Here is a 14,736-nt window from a genome sequence, read left to right on the forward strand (position 1 = left end):
TTGACTTGAGATGCAGCAGTTGGACGAAAGCGCCTCCCTGTGGTCAGAACTGTGAAGGTCAGAACCTTCAGCCAAAGGAGCAGTGTATACCAATTAGTGAGGACTGAAGTTTAATATACACACAAAATGCAATGCAAAGTGAGAAAAACAGAGAAAACAGTAGATAATAAGATACATTAATTTATGTTTATATGTGCATAAATGAAATGCACATTTTATTTTTTTATCAACATAACACAAAAATGGTATGCAGTTCTCTGCAAACTATTGCATAGCTTTCCAAATTGTAAGATTGAATTGTCAAATTTCAAATAAAACAAAATAGAGTGTAATAAAAACAATTGTGGTGTGTTTGCTCATTCTCCTTCACTAGTCTTACACACTGCTTTTGTATAACTTTATGCCACTCCTGTAAAAAAAAAAGGATGGCTTGTGATCATCCATCATTATTTTTAAGTGGTCTACTTTTTCCAGAGCTATATAATATATGTACAAACTATATAAAAACAAGAATTCTAAAAACAGTATAAAAATTGACGTTTAACAGATACTAATAGAATAAATAAAAAATGTACACGTCACATTTTTTTAAGGTTTACCAAAAACTTTGATTTCCAAAATAATAATCTTGATTGCTGTAGTAACCATGAGTTTGGTCATAGGTGTTCCACTGAAAGATAAGAAAATGAGGGAATAAAAAGTTAGCTTTAGGTCTAATAATGATTTTATTTTATTAATATTCTGTAAAATATACATTTATCTGCATATTCAACACAATCAAATTCCTGCTCACCTGTCCAGTGTAAGGCTGGTAGTAATCCCGGTACCGCTGTGGATCACTGTTGCGGCCATAAGGCTGTGCAAATAAAGAAGGGTGCCAACCCTGAGCATATAAAAAAAAATAAAAAATAATATAGGAATATAGTAGGTCAAAATCTTTAAGCTCTTAAGCAATTTATCTCTGCAATAAGTGTCTAATACAATGCTTTATTTCAAGATATCCAGGATATAAGAGCTAAAATAACACTGACCCAACTGTACATTTTAAAATAGAGTGTAAATCCTGTAAATGTCCTTAAATTTCATGATATTATATTTTACTATATCTCCCACGTCTGTCTGTGCGTAATTTACACACCCCACCCATAGTAGCTTTTATACTGTTCATGTAGATATTGAAACTGTATCGTATGAAACAAAATGAAGAAATATATTGTGCTGTACAGTCTGACTATATTGTCCAGCACTAACAACAACCCATATAAACGCAGTAAAAGTAACAAGAAATGTGGTTTAAAGTAGCGGCTATCTAAACCAATATATAGGGACACCGGTTCGTTTTTGGTTCGTATTGTTTTTTTCTGAAGTCAGAGGAATAAAAAACAGTTTATCCCGCTTTTGTTGGAGTAACTATCTCTTCTGTCCAGGGAAGATTTTCTACTAAGATCTTGGAGCATTGCTGTGAGGATTTTATTGCATTCTTGATTGTGTGCATTTGCACATCTATGTTGGCAAGCGGTGCAAATTAAAGTAGGTGAATGCACTCATTAAACGATGTTTACACAAACTTTTGGACATAGTGTATCTGTGTGGATGTGTTAAATTTTAACACCTGATTTAACATTAATCAGCACTGATTTACCAAACCAGGCACTGATCTGATGATCACTATAAATTATACTCTACTTCAATGAGGAGAGCCTTAAATAAACACTGTGATGTTTGTACTTTATGTACGATTATTATTCCGATTTATTGTAAAATTAAAAAATGTGTTCTACTGAGCAGATCAGGAGCTCGTTTACACAGATGCCACTTGAACTTTTGCACAGTCCTGTGTGTGGTGAGTAAACTTACATATTGTTTCTGGTGTCCCCACTGTGACTGTGAGCTTTGGCTCCACCCTGGAAGAACATGGATACAATCTGTTTTAATTTTCACAACAACACAACAGGCTGGATCTGCATCAGCAGCATCATGATGACAAGCATAATCATCTCTTCCCACACGGCTCCAATTCTCTCACCATATGCTCTGCTGCGTGACTTCATGTGAAGTTTGTTGTGTCTGTATTGATGCCTCTTGCGTTTTGGGGGTGCGGGTAGGAGACATTTGGCCTCCTCTTTGTAAGTTGTTAGCAGTTTTTGCACCTCTTCACGGCAGAGTTCCACAAACAGTACCTCCTCCAGAAGCTGCCCCTGCTCCGGGAGTGTGAAGCTCACTGTAATACAGAAAAATTAAGAAAATAGGTGAGAATTAGTTATGAGAAAACAAGCTGATCATATGAATTTAATGTATTAACTAAGTACCACACTGCTGGGGGTCTGTCCAAAATACTGCCATATTTTAGACTAATTAAATTCCACCAATCACATGTCCCTCACACTGAGCCCTATCCCCACTAATTGGGGGTACAGTGTCTCGATTGTTGTTGGGATAGAGGAGCTGTGTGAAGTGCTAGGGCTATATGACCCTCCAAACTCCAAGGGTTATAAGAAATCAAGGGCAAGTACTATTTTACTTGTAAAAATTATGTGATTACTTTTGCATTGTAATTATCTATGTTTAATGCAGTTTAAGTGTATTAAAGCCCATTAAAAAAAATCACTAGTAGAATATTTCAATAGCTGGCTACTGTAAATAGTGCAGCAGTTACATTTTGCTGCATAATTTAAAAAGAAATGAAAAAATTCTAACAAAAAATTAGCGAATGGCTAAGTTCATCTCCCGATTAATGAGGAATTGGGGCGGACGAAGATTGCAGAAGTGACGTAATAGCACTGCTAAAGTACACTCACGATTAAAATAGCACTTGTACACTGCTAAAAGTACTGTGCTTTGTTGTATATCTGCTGGGATATTAAAATTTGTGTGTGTAAGAAAATATGTGGGCTATATAATTTATTCAATACTCAGAAGAAAACCTTAGAGCATTCAGTGAATCTCTACTTCAAAGTTTCAATATGAAAAATGTTCAGCACTCCAATATTTTACTGTCCGATCTTAAATAGAACTGGAACCACAGCTTTAAAGAATGAAATAAAGTGCAGGGCTGACCTTTACTCTTTAGCAGGGACAATTTCGGCACCTGCACACCCTCCTCTTCCAGTTGCTGCTGGAGACGCCTCTTCCACTCGGCTTCTGATGGGACAACTACTACAGCTCGCCTTTGGTGACCATGGAAAAGCAGCATCTTGTGCTTCTGAGCAGATGGGTAAATGTTTGCCTGGGTTTTGGAAGAGGGGTAAGGTTAAAACCAGTCCCAGTTCCTGTAAGTGCTGTACTTTAAAATATTAGTTTTACAATTAAACACAAAATCGGCAAAACGTGGCTACATAAACTCATAGTAATATAAAACAAAGTTAAATTAATTAAATAAACAAATAAATAGTTGCACCCAGAAGGAATTAACTGACAGGAATGGCATGCAGACCGGCATGGAGCAATTTAGAATGGTAATCTCTCATCTCCAGTCACTTGGTGGAGACAATCAACAATCCTGTGTGAAGAGGCACTGTAGTCAGCACCTAGTTTTTTTGTTTCAGATGGCCTGGTGTCATGGTGTGGAGTTTAATTTAATACAATGCCAGACCACCCAGATTAATTTGACCGAGGTCCTGCAACCAGTAGCCCTACCTTTTCTGAAGTCACTTTGTGGTGCTCTATTTCAACAAAATAATCCTCACCCACACACTGCTGTCATCTCAAGAGCCTTGAGGATACAGATACTTTGCGAGATCCAGCCACATTGCCCAACAGTATGTGTTGCTCAATAAATAGGTCTAAATCTTTAATAAGTGTTTGTTACTGCTAACCGTGATCTTCCTTTTCTGAACAGAATTGTAATCTGACACTTCCTTCTGGGTGCAACTATTTCTGATGATGAGTGTATATTCTGTTACTCATTGAGTAATAAACCACTCCACAGATATGAGCCTACTTTTAATTTATACCATGGTAAAGCTGAGCAACTGACGCCTCAGGGATGAAGGGTGGATTCAGCAGAGTAATACTAACATTGACCCGTATCAGAACCACCCCAGATATACCGAAACATGATGTAAGCCAATACAAAGTCGCTGTAAGACAGGCTGATGAAAGCAATGTGCAGACATGAGCTATAAAAGGTATAGACATAATCTGTTCTAAAGAGCTTGTGTCAGTTTTGTCTTATCTACAACATGCATTGAATGCTTGGGGCTGCAGAACAGGCTACTGTCATGTACCTAAATATATCATGTGATTACACTGTTAAATATAGTGTTTTTCTTTCGTTAATCCTGGGAGCTGCATGAAATCCTGCTTTAGCCTTTAAATCATCACAGACGCAAATCTCTAGCCCACCACACACATGCACGCACACGTGCACACAGGCACACGTTTTCCTGACTGACGTAGTTCAGCCATGCTTCAAAGTTACTGGTAAAAACAACGTAAGAAATCATATCTACGTTACACAGTTTAATTTGTAAAATCATATTAATGTACATGCCACTGCAATGTTTCAAACATTACTGTGCCCTGAAATATTAGTTTGGGCAATCGCACAGATAAAATTTCTGTCACTGAAAACTTTTGCAGAAGATGCAATGAACATTTTATCAAATTTTTATCAAATTATGTAATTGTAAGATTAGTAAATGCCTTTTTTGTACAGTTTTAGAGTAACAAAAACAAAAGAAAAACAGTGCAAACACAGTTCCACAACGCAGATGGAATTCAGGTACAAACATGGAAATACAATACACATACTGGCAACCAAAACCCGTAAATTTGTTATTTCAGGATCTATAGTTATTACAAATCCCGAAATGCTTCTGTTTTTCATGTATATATGTGACGTTCCTCTCGGTGTGCGGAAATGTAGTTGGTTAGCTGGTGTGGGACAGTACAAATAACAAGCTTCCAGCTTTAAATGAACTTTAAGTGAACTGATTAAAACCTAAAAATCTTAAAACTGAATTTTGAAGAAAAAATAAAATCTAATTCGATTGGGCCCAACATTTTTGACACAAGCCTAAGGGGGTGTTATGTATCAACCATTCAGGATCTGTTTTTTTTTTTTTTTCCTTTGCTTCAACACGTTCAGCGTTTTAGCATCTTTTACTCACAGTACAAACTATTTGACCAGGAGTACCCAAACTTCTGTATGCCACTGTAAGTTTATTTTCCCTAGGACTGACCAAAATATCAAGTTCATAAAAAATGTTTCGATATAACTTTATACAAGATATAAGATGAGATAATGTCGTTATAGACTATGTTGTGTTTCGGTTAGCAGTTCTCTTTCTCTTCTGATACAGATATATAGCTGATTGATCTTTTCATCTCTAGAACATGTCTCACATTTATCTACAGCTGATTGTTAATAAAAGTGCCTGTAAAGAATCTGGAACATGTAGTTTTTTCTCAGTGTCTTTTTGTTATTACCTTATGGGATAGAAAAATAAATAAATATATAATGTATAAATCGCCATTCAGCTAGAAAATATTGAAATATTAAATTTTATCCATATTGCCAAACCCTAGTTTTCCCAAAACATTATTCTGATTGACACACCTTATTGGGTCTAAATTAGACTATGTGGGTATCAAATTAGCTTAAATAGATAATTTTTCCAGTATTGGGGAGTAAACACAAGTTTTTAGATAAAATGTTTTGTATACTATTTCAATTTCACTTCTATTGATAAAGCAAGGAAAATGGGATTTTCCTAAAAACTACATCAATAACATTATCTATACCGGTATATTAACCATATATAAAATTATATTAACTAATCTAAACAAATTACCTGGTCCAGGATGAAGTTCCTTCTCTTGTTTGCTGCTATTCTGAGGAGGTGTGTGAGGCACTGTGTGGCCTGCTGCAGCAGAAGCTCTTTGTGCTGTGGGCCGGGCAGCTGCAAGAGAAAGACCAAAACATTATAGCATCACAAAAACAAAAACCCACTCTCATACAAATTATGTGTGTTTTGGAATTGAAAAAATACAGAAATTAACAATGTAGATATGATCAATATCACAAAATTGCCTTTTGCAGTATTTGCACTATAGCTGGATTTTAATGATGCACAATACTTATTCCCTTGTTTAGACATTCAAAAGTAACAGTAGCAGTAACAGATTCTTAAAAACTGCTTTTCAAATACTCTATAATACTCTATACTCTACATTAGTGTTTGTTCAGCAAATCATCCAACTGAACATTTATTTATGAATGATTCTTATACCCTGTAATTAAATGTACAGTTGGATCAGTGTTATGTAAGCACTGGTGATATCCTCGATATTGGCCACTCTTATTGATGAGCATTAAATTGTTTTTTAGAGCGTTTTAAAATGAACAATCCACATAAAGAAATTTATTCTAGTAAAACGAAATATAGGTAGTAAGAGATATATACATGTGATAATATGTACAATCAAACTATTGCAAATAATGCAACAATATTTAGCAACAAATAAAAAAGCATTACACAATTTCAATCATTCAATTCTTCTTATTATAAATTACTACAGTTCACGTGTGCTACTAGAGGTTTTCAGTGTTGTTCTCACCCTCATGCAGTGAAGAATGGAGTTTGTGCTCAGCACATTGTAGTGTTTCTCTGGGTTCTTGGCCACATGTTTCTGAACCCAATGGCTCTTTCCTGAAGCTGGCATGCCAACCATCATCAGAACCTGAAGAGGAGGAAAGAAGATGAGCTTAAATATCCACGTCTTTATTCAGAAGACACACAAATTTCTCAAATCTCTAATTTAAAACAAAGCATGTATGGATGAATGTTAGATCAGTGGTACTGGTATTGTGAATCAATTATTCTACTGTTGTAATATTCATAACTACACAAGAAAGTTTCATTGTAAAATAAATAAATAAATAAATAAAAAGTTAAAGACCATTTAAGACTTACTTCACAATCCTTCCTGCGTGGAGGTGGCAGAGGGCCCCGTGTTCGCTGTGCAGATGGTAACACAGGTAATGGGCAGTAATCAGGGGGCCCAGGATACCACATTACTCCCTCTGGGTCCAGGTTCAGGGCAATAGAGCAGTTTTTACACAGAACGTGGGGGTAGAGGGCTCGGCCTGCCAGAATGGAGGAACTTATACGAAAAGCCTCTCCCAGCGAGCGTCCGTTCTTATAATACAACAACTCTGCCTCTCCACAGTCACTGATGAACTGGAGAAAGAAAAAACAAAAACGCTGATTCAACAAATAAACAAAAAACTTTATACATGATTTTGGATCTGCATTTCCTTACAGGTAACAATCTAACTGTAAAGACTCCAGTTATATATATATATATATATATATATATATATATATATATATATATATATATATATATATATATATATATATATATCTTGATTAAACTTGATCTAGATTTAAGGCCAATTTATATTTCTGCATCGAGTCAGCATATTGTCTGCAGATGGCTGCGTGTTTATAGTTTAAATGGGAAGTGCGCATCGGGCTAAGGCACAGGTTCGATGCAGAAATATCTAGACCTATATTTAGACCTCATTTCTGTCCCCACTGGTTTATTCAGCCGGTAACTAAGATGCACCATACCGCATAACAGCCAAGCACATCTCCTTCTGAGAATGGTTCCCCAAATCCCCCTGCTTTTCCTCCAGTTACTGCTTTGCCCATTGCATCAAATCCAAATGAAAGCTCCTCCTCTCCTAAAGGAAACAAAGTGTGGAGCAATGAGGTTAGTATAGAGCAGAAATACCATTATATAGGTCATTACAACCAAAATACACTGACATGCCAAAAGTCTAAGGATAGCAGTATGTAAACTGTGTCTCAGAGGATGGCTTGTGGATACGAGAGAGAAGGGCACACTCCACATAAGAAAAAGCAAAAAGATGCATGAATTCTGATTCATGTCACATGTCCATGGATCAGATACATATCTGATTTAGGACCACATATGAATTTAGCACGTTCACACAGCCATGAAAAAATCAGATCTGAGTCAAATTGAGCTAAAAATCAGATTTAAGTCACTTCAGCTTGGTAATGTGAACGCAGCCTAAGTTACGAGGTGTTATCTTGTGAGTGAGGCAGAACACAGGCCAGCATGCTTATGGCAGGATGATGTGAATTATCAGAGTTTAAGTGGGGTCTGGTAGTGGGTGTCGGATACATGGGACATTCCATTCTGTAAGTTGTGTGGGCATTTGTTTTTTTATGTTATTTGTTTGTGCTGTCTGGGTCGACCAGATGGAGAAAGGGTTCCTCTTACTGAGTCTTGGTTTCTCCTAGTGCGTATCACAGTATATCACGGTGGTATATATTTTTTTGCATGACTGGGTTTGTGAGTTACTATACTGTTAGGCGTACATATAATATAAAACACTAAGGTTTTACATTAAGGCTTAGATTAGTATTGGGTTTACTTTGTCCCACAAAATTACACAACATATGAAGAAATCAGACTTTATTATCAGAAAAATAGCTAAAGAATGTAAACAATAGACCTTAAAAATAGATACGCTAACAAATTTGCCACAGCTCACTTTACAAAATTAAATATTTTTATATTTAACAGTTTCATAAACACTATAAACAAACCTAAAATACTCAATGTTTAGGTATTCAAAAATATATTTCTCAAAAGGTCTATTACACAAGTTAGATACAAGTCAGCTACAATTGCCTTTTTTCTCCAGTTAACAAATACAGTTGTGGTCAAAAGTTTACATACACTTGTAAAAAAACATAATGTTATGGCTGTCTTGAGTTTTCAATAAGTTCTACAACTCTTATTTTTCTGTGATAGAGTGATCGGAACACATACATGTTTGTCACAAAAAACAGTCATAAAATTTGGTTCTTTCATAAATTTATTATGGGTCTGCTGAAAATGTCACCAAATCTGCTGGGTCAAAAATATACATACAGCAACAAAATTTGTCAATTTTGGTGATGTAGCGAGTTGTGTCAATCAAATTAGCTTCATGTCATGGCCTCTTCACTTCTTGTAAGTGATTCTGATTGACTACAGCTGTTGACTTCTCATGAGCCCATTTAAATAGGGCTCATTTGACCCAGTGATTAGACTCAGCTACAAAAGCTACAATGGGAAAGTCAAAGGAACTCAGTGTGGATCTGAAAAAGCGAATTATTGACTTGAACAAGTCAGGGAAGTCACTTGGAGCCATTTCAAAGCAGCTACAGGTCCCAAGAGCAACTGTGCAGACAATTATACGCAAGTATAAAGTGCATGGAACAGTTGTGTCACTGCCACGATCAGGAAGAAAACGCAAGCTATCACATGCTGCCGAGAGGAGATTGGTCAGGATGGTCAAGAGTCAACCAAGAATCACCAAGAAGCAGGTCTGCAAGGATTTGGAAGCTGATGGAACACAGGTGTCAGTCTCCACAGTCAAGCGTGTTTTACATCGCCATGGACTGAGAGGCTGCCGTGCAAGAAAGAAGCCCTTGCTCCAGAAAAGGCACCTTAAGACTCGGCTGAAGTTTGCTGCTGATCACATGGACAAAGATAAAACCTTCTGGAGGAAAGTTCTCTGGTCAGACGAAACAAAAATTGAGCTGTTTGGCCACAACACCCAGCAATATGTTTGGAGGAGAAAAGGTGAGGCCTTTAATCCCAGGAACACCATGCCTACTGTCAAGCATGGTGGTGGTAGTATTATGCTCTGGGGATGTTTTGCTGCCAGTGGAACTGGTTCTTTGCAGAAAGTAAATGGGATAATGAAGAAGGAGGATTACCTCCAAATTCTGCAGGAAAACTTAAAACCATCAGCCCGAAGGTTGGGTCTTGGGCGCAGTTGGGTGTTCCAACAAGACAATGACCCAAAACACACATCAAAAGTGGTAAAGGAATGGCTAAACCAGGCTAGAATTAAGGTTTTAGAATGGCCTTCCCAAAGTCCTGACTTAAACCCCATTGAGAACATGTGGACAGTGCTAAAGAAACGGGTTCATGCAAGAAAACCATCACATTTAGCTGAACTGCACCAATTCTGTCAAGAAGAGTGGTCAAACATTCGACCTGAAGCTTGCCAGGAGCTTGTGGATGGCTACCAAAAGCGCCTAGTTGCCGTGAAAATGGCCAAGGGACATGTAACCAAATACTAATGTTGCTGTATGTATATTTTTGACCCAGCAGATTTGGTGACATTTTCAGCAGACCCATAATAAATTTATGAAAGAACCAAATTTTATGACTGTTTTTTGTGACAAACATGTATGTGTTCCGATCACTCTATCACAGAAAAATAAGAGTTGTAGAACTTATTGAAAACTCAAGACAGCCATAACATTATGTTTTTTTACAAGTGTATGTAAACTTTTGACCACAACTGTACATTCAAATCATCCTTCAAGTTACAGTATTAATATTTTAAAAGGGCTGTAATTACTGTTGTATTTTACTGGGATAAAAACACTCATACAGTAGAAACAGCAGCACACATTTCTCTTAATGTGAGGGAGTTTTTCCTTGACACTGTTGGCACAATCACTGTGGGGCTCCCTCAAAATAAGCTTGGACCCGCATCTCCGTAAAGCTGCTTTATGACAACATTTATTGTAAAAAGCTCTACATAAATAAAATTGAATTGAATTTAACATTCCTCAAACCACAGTATAACATGCGTACAATAGACAGCACACTGGATGGTAATGATCATGACTGGTGGCATCTGGCTACAACTGTCCATATGAACAGACAAGAAACACATCAACATTTGGTGCAGGACACCCCACACACACGTCCCGCAGCTCAGTGCAGTGTTCTTGATAACTAGTAATAGGACAGGAACTTTTGTCATATACGTGTATGTATTTCAGGTTTCATTTCTCAACTGCAAGGTGTGTTTGACATTCAAGCAACAAGAGTGTTGCACTTTTTGCAATCAATTTTCTTTTTGTTTTTACCTAGCTGAAGACTTGAGCCTTCCACAGACCAGCCCACTCTGAGGACATGTGGCTCAGGGTCGAAGCTCAGGTCTACCGTAGCTGCTGATAATTTCTTCACAAACTACAGAGCAAAGGAAACAGAAATAACATTATGCTTTTACTTCTGCTAATACTTATATGGTCTAGGGAAACATAAAAAAATGTTAATTATTGTTGAAGATTTAGTAACAGTTGAAGTAATTAAACCTTTACTTTCAGGGTTAGATGGTCTGCCTGAGTTTTATAAACACTTTGCACTAGGGCTGCAACAAATGATTATTTTGGCAGTCGACTAATCTGATTATTATTTTCTCAATAAGTCGATTAGTAAACAATTTTTCTGCCATTTTATTATTCTTTAATGATTAGTCGACAATGAAATTTGTAGTCAACATTGTCGATTATATCAACTAATCGTTGAAGCCCTACTGTGCACTGAAATTAACAGATTCATTGGAGTCAATACAAGAACATCAATCTTTCATTAAAGGCAGACAGTGAGGCCCTAAGGCCCAACATTCTCACCTTGACTTCAAATCCAACTTTTCCCTGAGTAAACCCATGGGTTAGCCTACATCCTGACCGCAGCAGCGGGAACTTCTCCCAGAGTGAGGGCTGACCACTGCACCCATCCACACCCAGTTCAAAATGTAGGTCGCTATTATCTGCAAGACACAAATGCCAACCAGGCCATTACTGAAGACTTACCTTTACACAGTCAATGTATAAACACTGCTTTGATGAATATATGATATACAGGTTGTTAATGATGATCAGTTACAGTTATGATGCTGTTTATAACACTTTATATGATTTCAAAACAAACCTGGTTTATTACAGTATGCTTCCATTAACCAGCACACAACACATACACAAGATACTAAATTCTTACAACACTTTATTTTTTAGTATAGTAACTATAGTTTTTACTCTTTTACTCTACAATTACTGTTTATACAGATATGTATTTATTGTATTTATTGCTTACTATTATGCACCAAATATTTGGCAATGTAAATGTTTAGGTTGAAAATGTCAAACAAGCAAGAATGCTATCAAATTGTAATCAGCTGCAATAATAGCTGTAACTCACAGCTATAAGAGGATAAAATGTGCAATGTTCTATAAATGTTTGTAAAAAGTCGTTTTGTAAAGCTTTTCTTCAAAAAAGCAAAGAAAATATATATTTTAGCCTATTTAAAAAATAATAATATATAAAATATGGTAGAAAAAAAAGTGGCAGAAAATAATGAAAACCTGCAAAGAAGATTTTTTTAAATGCATCCCTGCTGTCTATGCATCTTGTCTTTGTAGCTTAACAGTGTTTATCATTTGATGTATTCTTCTAAAACTCCACCAAAGCAAAAAAAGTACATTAAGCAATCACTTAATCAATCAATACATAAACAGGTGTACCTTCATCAAACTATAATCTCCCAAAATAACATGGTTACAACAATGCACAAAAAATATATTTATACTTTCCTGAAGCCCATCCCAGTTTTACCTTAAGCTTCCCATACTGGTCTTTGCAAAAAATAAAAAATAAATAAAGATAGAGAGTGTGTTCATCTGAATTAATTAAATTTGTGTTTCACAGGATTGTCAGGTATTCAGTTACTTATTAACTTACTGATTACAAATACAGCAATGCACCCGGCCTTAACTAACCTAGCAGGACGTTCAGATCAATGATCATTTGTAGATGACCTGTGACTGTAGTGTCCTACAGATGGAAATTATTTTTAACTGCACTGGATTTTGTTGTTTGAGATGGTGAAACAAGTATGAAATGCTGCTCCTTCCTTCATAATGTTTCTACAAGATAATTTGCAAAAGACTGCACAGTTCAGTCATCTGTGAACAAACTATTCATAAATATTATTTCATATTATATTTTGTAATGTATTTTACAAGTTTTATTTATCGCCAGTTTATTGCCCAGCTCTACTTACAGGGATCCAGTCTAACCACATCATCATCATCAACCTCCATCTCATCCTCACTCTCTGGACCAGGCTCTGGAGTTTTGGCTCTGATGACAGAAACAGTACAGTTATAAAAATCTAAGCAATGATTCAAGATTCAGTGGTAGCATGAACCTAAACAATTACAAAGAAGCTCTTAATTACACAGTATCTTCTCAAGAAACAAACAAAAACTGTTCTTGAAGGTAAAATCTAGTGGTGTCAGTGGATTTAGAAAAATGAATCTGATTAATCACAGCAATATTCTGTGATTAACTGTTGTTAATCACACTTGTTCTTCTATAGATGCAAGGTATTATAGTGGATATTTAAATATAAATAAAAGAATGAAGGTAAGAAATGTTGAAAGCAATCATATTATACATATATTAGTGGTGTTCATTAAAATACTAGTTAATACTTGTATGTTTGAGGGGAGATAAAACCAATGTGGGCCGCTGGAATAAAGAATGCATGAGAAATTGGTTTCTTATGTTTGGATCAGTTGATCAGTTTGTTTATTTGGAGTGTTTTCTCCCTTTGTTTGTTTTGGTTGCACACAGGCACAAAACTAAACACACCAATAAAGCATGTGAGTACACTGTCTCCTCTGATTGGTCAGAGCTGTCTGGAACAGGAGCAAGTAAGTAAATATAGAGAGAAGATTCTGTGTTGCAGCACATTTATCTATGCAGTGTGATGCTTCTTTAACACAGAAGAACACAGTGTTTTCAATGGGACGTGCAGCACAGATATGAACAGTGTACGTAGCACAGACCACGCATTGGAGACAGAGTTTGTTCATAGCAGTATATTATCTGACTAATATATCAGATTAAACTGCACCTATCAACAGTTTAGCTCAATTAAAAAGGAGTATATTTGGATAGCTGTGTCGGATCAAGACCAGATCATGTTCTCATGAATTAAATGAATTAAAACCTATTAGTGCACAATTTTACCTGTTATACTGAACCTCCTCTTTAAACTCATAATAATCTCTCCCTTTTTCTTCAACCGGCTTCTGGGTGACCCTGCCTTCAGTTCCTGGTGATTTGGAAGCTGCAGGATGAAAGAGGGAAAGATATTATAGGTGTACAAAAAGCATTAGTGCATCCTGAAGTGTGCATTTGCATTAATAACTGTAAATGTATTTTGATTCAATTTCTAGATTACTTCTTGGAAAGCAAACTGACACTATCTATGCATGTTTGTCCTGGCATGTTGTGGAAATGACAAACATTTAAATCAAATGAAACTTCATGACCCCCTACTAAGCCGGTCACTACAATTACATTATTGACTTATTGCACAACAAGTGGAAATTACCTCAATAATATTTGATAATCGTGATATCATCTATTGTGTTTTTGTTAACATATACTCTGCCTGGCCAAAAACAAAAACTCTCCACCTGGATTTAAGTAAGTAAATGATGTGGGGTTGATGCTGCAGTTGGTCAGGTCTAGGTTCAGCAATAGTATGTGCAAAAAAAAAAACGGGGTCAGCTGACTACCTGAATATACTGAATATAGACCAGGTTATTCCATCAATGTGTTTTTTCTTCCCTGATGACACGCCCATATTCCAAGATGACAATGTCAGGATTCATGGGGATGGAATTGTGAAAGAGTGATTCAGGGAGCACAAGATTTTCACACATGGATTGTTCACCACAGAGACCTTAATGCCATTGGGAATCTTTGAGATGTTCTGGAGAAGACTTTGTGCAGTGGTCAGACTCTACCATCATCAGTGCTGCAAGATCTTGATGAAAAATGAATGCAAATCTAGTGACATTGCAGAAGCCTATCGAAGTTTGCGTTGGT

The 14,736-nt window shown here is 36.4% G+C and overlaps 1 protein-coding gene across 13 annotated transcripts in view; it reads right to left on the bottom strand.

The window, feature by feature from the left end:
- si:ch211-107m4.1 (heterogeneous nuclear ribonucleoprotein U-like protein 2) overlaps positions 1-14,736 on the bottom strand; it is a 129,356-nt gene that overhangs the window by 112,687 nt on the left and 1,933 nt on the right. For 2 of the 13 annotated variants that reach the window (XM_049474844.1, XM_049474839.1), the window contains exons 2-12: positions 13,870-13,969; positions 12,896-12,975; positions 11,466-11,605; positions 10,920-11,022; positions 7,581-7,693; positions 6,918-7,184; positions 6,562-6,684; positions 5,796-5,903; positions 3,058-3,226; positions 2,027-2,221; positions 1,858-1,904 (exon numbers count right to left, since the gene is read on the bottom strand). In XM_049474844.1, the coding sequence (XP_049330801.1) occupies positions 1,858-1,904; positions 2,027-2,221; positions 3,058-3,226; positions 5,796-5,903; positions 6,562-6,684; positions 6,918-7,184; positions 7,581-7,693; positions 10,920-11,022; positions 11,466-11,605; positions 12,896-12,975; positions 13,870-13,969 (1,445 nt within the window). Of the gene's footprint in view, positions 1-104; positions 671-793; positions 884-1,857; positions 1,905-2,026; positions 2,222-3,057; positions 3,227-5,795; positions 5,904-6,561; positions 6,685-6,917; positions 7,185-7,580; positions 7,694-10,919; positions 11,023-11,465; positions 11,606-12,895; positions 12,976-13,869; positions 13,970-14,736 lie in introns of those variants that run through there. The other 11 variants (XM_049474847.1, XM_049474841.1, XM_049474845.1 and 8 more) reach the window with 9 other exon arrangements.

This window comes from Astyanax mexicanus, chromosome 2, assembly GCF_023375975.1.
Source record: "Astyanax mexicanus isolate ESR-SI-001 chromosome 2, AstMex3_surface, whole genome shotgun sequence".
Lineage (NCBI taxonomy): Eukaryota > Metazoa > Chordata > Actinopteri > Characiformes > Acestrorhamphidae > Astyanax > Astyanax mexicanus.